The following is a 6,505-nucleotide window of genomic DNA, read 5'->3' on the forward strand; positions in this document are numbered from 1 at the left end:
TTTGAGCAATACGTATAAGCAATACATTGACATTAATATTTAGCTTGAATCAGCAGACATATTTCCCAAGTATTTGAGCCTATATGCCAGACTCTTGAGCCTATAGACCGATTCAGAAACGGGTCTCATGGTCGCAGGCAACGTATTTCCTGTAGGCGGAGACGACATATCTGCGGTTTATACCCGCACCTCTTCTACTAGAGTGAATGGAAAAGTGACTGATGTTAGTCTGCCTCAAACGTTACTCTTTTACCTGCTTTTTACTAAAGTAATAAAATTACAAAGATGCCCAGAACATCGGGATGAAGTGTAGTTTATGGCTGCTCCAACAGTAGTGGCAACATTAAAAAAGAAAAGAAAAGAAAACGTAATGTCAAAATATCTACCGCGGTGGCTGAGACCACAGCCATAGAGTAATGGTTGAGACAAAGCAGTGAAAGGTCATGAAAGATACATAACGTCAGTCTTACCCAATACCCAATCTTTCTGTTTTAGGAACACAAGGCTGCTGTACTTTATACCTCATACTTTAAGGGGTTCCCGCCCAGAATGGGTTAAGTACAGTACTTAATGTACTTAGTTACTTTACACCACTGATGTTACTCCCGGGTGACTCACAGTGAGCATCCTGTAATGATTAGTGGTACTGTGTACTCTACCAACTCCCACAATGCTGACTGAATGCTCTTTAGAGCATCCTGTAATGCTTAGTGGTACTGTGTACTCTACCAACTCCCACAATGCTGACTGAATGCTCTTTAGAACATCCTGTAATGATTAGTGGTATAATGTGTACTCTACCAACTCCCACAATGCTAACTGAATGCTCTTTAGAACATCCTGTAATGATTAGTGGTATAATGTGTACTCTACCAACTCCCACAATGCTAACTGAATGCTCTTTAGAGCATCCTGTAATGCTTAGTGGTACTGTGTACTCTACCAACTCCCACAATGCTGACTGAATGCTCTTTAGAGCTTCCTGTAATGCTTAGTGGTATAATGTGTACTCTACCAACTCCCACAATGCTAACTGAATGCTCTTTAGAGCATCCTGTAATGATTAGTGGTATAATGTGTACTCTACCAACTCCCACAATGCTGACTGAATGCTCTTTAGAGCTTCCTGTAATGCTTAGTGGTATAATGTGTACTCTACCAACTCCCACAATGCTGACTGGATGCTCTTTAGAGCCTCCTGTAATGATTAGTGGTACTGTGTACTCTACCAACTCCCACAATGCTGACTGAATGCTCTTTAGAGCATCCTGTAATGCTTAGTGGTATCATGTGTACTCTACCAACTCCCACAATGCTAACTGAATGCTTTTTTATTTCTCTTCCAGGTGTTCCCTGCCGTGAATATAGGCTAACCTGAAAGCCATACTTCTCCTCGAATCCTCGAGTTGGCGTCTCTCACCGCCTGTGTGAAGTAATACAAAACAAAGACAAAGTTTTACCTCAGCCATCTGAGACCTGGAGAACAAACTAGAGGCTTATATTTATTTTTATTTTTTTGGGGATCTTGGTTCCTTTCTCAAACCTTTCATTTTTTCACCCTCCAACTCAAACCACTACACATAAATTAAACCAAGATGGCCACCTCCTCCGTGCATCACCCTCTCAGCATGGGCAGCAGCCTGTCCCTGATGGTCCTACTGGGCCTCACGTCTCTGGGAGGATGGAGGACTAGTTCGGGGTGGGGGGCTTACGCCCAGGAACCTCCGACAACGACGACGGCCGACGCCGCAAACAACCGGACGTCGGCTCCCTCCTCGGGCTCGCCTCAGTCCGCGCTGGTCACGCCCGCGTCGGCGGCGGAGACCAACGAGGAGACGTCGGTGCCGTCCATCGGCAGCCGCTGCTGGGGCTACTACGACGTCATGGGCCAGTGGGACCCGCCGTTCAACTGCAACGCCGGCGTCTACATGTTCTGCTGCGGCTCCTGCTACTACCGCTTCTGCTGCCAGTTCCGCATTCACAGCCTGGAGCAGACGTCGTGCTCCAACTACGACACGCCCGTGTGGGCCAACACGGGCAAGCCGGTGGTGCCCGTCACGGAGGCGCACGAGGAGCCCGACCGCGACCGCACGCACATGATCGTCTACATCATCTGCGGCGTGGCGGCCATCATGGTGCTGGTGGGCATCTTCACCAAGCTGGGCCTGGAGAAGAGCCAGGGAGGAGGAGGAGGAGGACGGGAGGACATGACCAACACCAGGTAGGCACCAGGAGGGATGGATGAATGATTGATTGAAAATTGTATTTCACAGTATGTGGAATGGGTATACATTTCAAACGAAAGCACATGTCTGTACTGTACTGTACTGTACTGTACTGTACTGTACTGTACTGTACTGTACTGTACTGTGTTATCCTACTATAAATGTGCCACTTCTCTGTCTGTCTGTCTGTCTGCGTGCGTGCGTGTGTGTGTGTGTGTGTGTGTGTGTGTGTGTGTGTGTGTGTGTGTGTGTGTGTGTGTGTGTGTGTGTGTGTGTGTGTGTGTGTGTGTGTGTGTGTGTGTGTGTGTGTGTGTGTGTGTGTGTGTGTGTGTGTGTGTACGGTTACATAGATTGAGCCTTTGGGATGGGGTGTGAGTTAAAGCAGTCTCAACGTAGCCTTGCGTAGCAATACTAATCTCACTGAGTGGATATTAGTCTGGTCCCTCTCATTTGAATACTGGGCCCTGGTTGGTTCCGGCAACACACACACACACACACACACACACACACACACACACCCTCGAAGGGCCCTTGGCGGTCCGCGGACCCCACTTTGAGAACCACTATAGTTTAAAGGATGGAATAATGCATAGATGCATGGGTGGGACGGATGGGACGATTGTTGTATGGGATGATGATGATGCCTGGATGAACAGGCTGATTGTTGTATTGGATGATGATGATGGCTGGATGAACGGGCTGATGGATAGACTTACAGGATGAGTGATGGATCAGTGAGTGGATGGTTGGATGAATGGGCTGATGGATGGATGGATGGATGGATGTGTTGATGATGGATGGACGGTGGAATGGATGTACTGATTGTGTGAATGATGGATGGTGAAGATGATGATGATGATGATATTGTGTTAATGTCTTCATGTCTATATCATGGTCTCCAACGATAAGGAGTGGCCATCAGTCAGTCAGGATGTATGAATTATTCAAACTAGACCATACCCCTTCGGGGATATGAAATACCCAATCCCTACCCCTCTCTCTCTCTCTCTCTCTCTCTCTCTCTCTCTCTCTCTCCTCTATCTGCCACTTATATTTAACGGGTGACCTGTGGCACACCCATTATGCAATGCCCAGCTAATCGCAGCGCAGAATGACACACCTGCCGGCCAATCACAGCGTGCAATACGTGCGGATGATTCCGTCCTCAGATTTCGAGGACACAATTACTCAAATTAGTATAGTGGCCAGCAGGGAACTATAACTAGAGAGAGAGAGGGGCGAGAGACATGGAGAAGGAAGATAAAGTTATAGAGATGCAAGTGGAGATGAAGACAGGTGTCGAGAGAGAGAGAGAGAGAGAGAGAGATAGAGGGAGAGAGAGAGAGATCAAGGGCAAGTTAGAGTAAAGCGACGACACATGCAGGGACAGACAGCATGCTGGAAGGGGAGAGAGAGCGTCGGGTGACGGATGGAGAGGTGAAGCATTTTGGGAATGCTATTTTTACAACGGTGTTCTGTTTTTTCTATAGAGGGCCGTTCTACGTCTAGTGGAGTCATGTCGTATTGACGGGGCCTGGCTGTGGTTGGAGCTGTCACTGTCACAGCGTTTGTCTTCCTGAGAGGAGAGGGGGAGGGGAGGGGAGGGGATGGAAGGGGAGGGGAGGGGAGGGGAGGGGAGAGGAGGAAGGGGAGGGGAGGGCAGGAGAGGAGAGGAGAGGAGAGGAGAGGAGAGGAGAGGATTTTTTTTTTTGAGGGCTGAAATATTGATCGGATCTGACTGGAACACAGCCAATTGCTAATTCTGGTACACGGAACACGGTGTGTGTGTGTGGGTGTGGGTGTGGTTGTGCGTGCGGGTGTGCGCGCTCGTGCATGCGTGCGTGTGTTAGTGTGTGTGTGTGTGGGTGTGCATGCGGGTGTGCGCGCTCGTGCATGCGTGCGTGCGTTAGTGTGAGGGAGAGATAGAGGTATAAGGAGTGAGAAATGGAGATAAAGGGAACACGAGCGAGTGAGCTTCATGGTGTACACGTGTCTGTGCGTGTTTTTGTGATTATGTGTGTGAGTGTGTGCATGCACTCGATGTCGCTGCATGGCTGTCCTATCGGGTGTCAAGACATGGGCCATGAGGGGGGTCCCTTAAACCTCCTGGGGGTCCCCGACTCCCCGTTCCCTCAAACTGATACTGGACCCCCCTCTCAACTGTCCAGGGAGAGGAACGATAGCAGGAGGGGGACGTGGGGAGGAAGGAGCTGACACTATAAGATCTGTGTTGGAAAGTAACTCCATACATTTACTTAAGAACTGTACTTAAGTACAATGTGGAGGTATTTGTACTTTACTGGAGTATTTCCCAATTTCCAATATACTTTTACTTCTACTCCACTAACGTGCCTTCTACTCCATGCCTGAAGAAGGCCGAAAGGCAAATCGAGTGGCAAAGCAACATGCAAAGTGAGTTTAACATTGTTTAACGTTGTTTAATGCAATCAGATAGGACTTTTCTGTTTGGATGTATGGGCTGTCAAGGCCAGAAAGTAGTTTTTGCCACTCAGTAGGCCTTCCTGCATAGCTTCCTGGTTTGATGATGATGTCATGCACATACCCTCTATTGTCAACCCGATCTTACCCAAACACGGTGAAATGACACGGATTGGATTCCGTATACATACACTATGAGAAAACACCCAAAATCCCTACATATTACACTGAAATCCTCCCCATTCACCGCGACGGATCGGCGCCGTCTCAAGACAACTTCAGCCATGAGAGCCACCATCGAGCGAGTGAGTTACCTTTGATTGATTGATTGATTGATTGATTGATTGATTGATTGATTGATTGATTGATTGAAATTTGTATTCACAGCATGCAGAATGGGTATACATTTCAAACTCAATACAAAAACTGTCACTGTGTGTGGACGACACACTGAAAGCATTACACTTGTTTACAACAGGGTCCACCATTTTCAATTCATCAGAACATTTAGAGACGTACAAATATAGACTTTTATAAAGGCATATAAACAAAGTAAAAAAAAAGGGGGGAAAACAAGTACAGTACAGCCATGGCGAACGTTGCGATTGTTTCCGACTCAGCCCTGTCCGAGTTGCAACCCCATATAAGGCACAGAATCGGACATAATGTTGTGAGGAGCGCAATTTGCAACAAATGAGACAATGCCGTGAAAGCCACGCCTCCGTCACAGTCAAAACGGCAGTAGTGTAATATGTACGGATTTTGGGTTTTTCTAGGCGTGTATACGTGCGGAATTGCCAGTCCGTGTTACGCCACCGTGTTTGGCTTGTTTTGTATATTTATGTCACAGTAACAATGCAAGATTCTAAAAGGCATTACTGGACATTTTTTAGTGCTTTAATTCACTAGATGTTTGTGATATTGTGGAAAACATAAATTGACATCTCTGACATAGTGATTTTTGTGAAGTGTTTTACTGACACGTCATCCTTTACACACCGCAAGATCCTGACTCGACTGAACTTTGAGTGTGAAAATCTACTCCTTAACGTCCACAGCCATTATTTCTCAGTGTCTGATCTCATATAGGATCACAGCATGTTGGCTTATAGCCCACGGTGTCTCATGGTATACTCCTTAGCCCTCCTTTCAAACAGTGGGAGCAGGTACAAGCTCACAGCATGCAGTTTGGCGATTCTCGTAAGTGCTTAAGTGGATAATATTGGCTGCTTGAAGTGACACGTCTGTGGTCTGTATTACCTATAGCAGGGGTTCTCAACGTTTTTGGCCGGGGACCCCCGGAAATGCTTTGGCAACGTCTCGGGACCCCCGCCCCGCCCCCTCCCGACCCCCAATATAAATTGACTGCTACAATAACCTTAAACCATTTTGGGCGGGAACCCCTTTTGGTGTTTTAAGCATTGTTATAATTTAGCTATTTAAAAATAGCAGATCTACAAGCTTGCTACGAGCTTGTAGGTCTGCTATTTTTGAAAAATCGTGAAAATAAAAATTTAAAAAAAATCCTTTTTTTTTTCTTTTTTTTTGAAAATAATTTGGGGACCCCCTAAAATAATTTGGCGACCCCCGAGGGGTCGCGACCCACGGGTTGAGAACCCCTGACCTATAGGAGGCGTAGCTTCACACAGTGAAACGTCTGTGGTCTGTATTACCTATAGCAGGGGTTCTGAACCCGTGGGTCGCGACCCCTCGGGGGGTCGCCAAAATATTTGAGGGGGTCCCCAAATTATTAAAAAAAAAAAAAAAAATGTTTTTAATTTTTTTTCCCACGATTTTTCAAAAATAGCAGACCTACAAGCTCGTAGCGCGCCACTCGGTGG

At 46.9% G+C, this 6,505-nt stretch overlaps 1 protein-coding gene across 1 annotated transcript; it reads left to right on the forward strand.

Annotated features, from left to right (window-relative positions):
- Positions 1 to 1,595: 1,595 nt before the first annotated feature.
- LOC306936299 (protein shisa-9B-like) lies at positions 1,596 to 2,225 on the forward strand (the record flags this gene model as incomplete). The annotated part of the gene is made up of 1 exon (XM_079519788.1): positions 1,596 to 2,225. One exon carries the CDS (start codon positions 1,596 to 1,598, stop codon positions 2,223 to 2,225), a length of 630 nt encoding a protein of 209 aa, XP_079375914.1.
- Between the last annotated feature and the right edge of the window lie 4,280 nt (positions 2,226 to 6,505).

Source organism: Electrona antarctica, assembly GCF_951216825.1.
Source record: "Electrona antarctica genome assembly, chromosome: 14".
In the NCBI taxonomy this organism is placed as follows: Eukaryota; Metazoa; Chordata; class Actinopteri; order Myctophiformes; family Myctophidae; genus Electrona; species Electrona antarctica.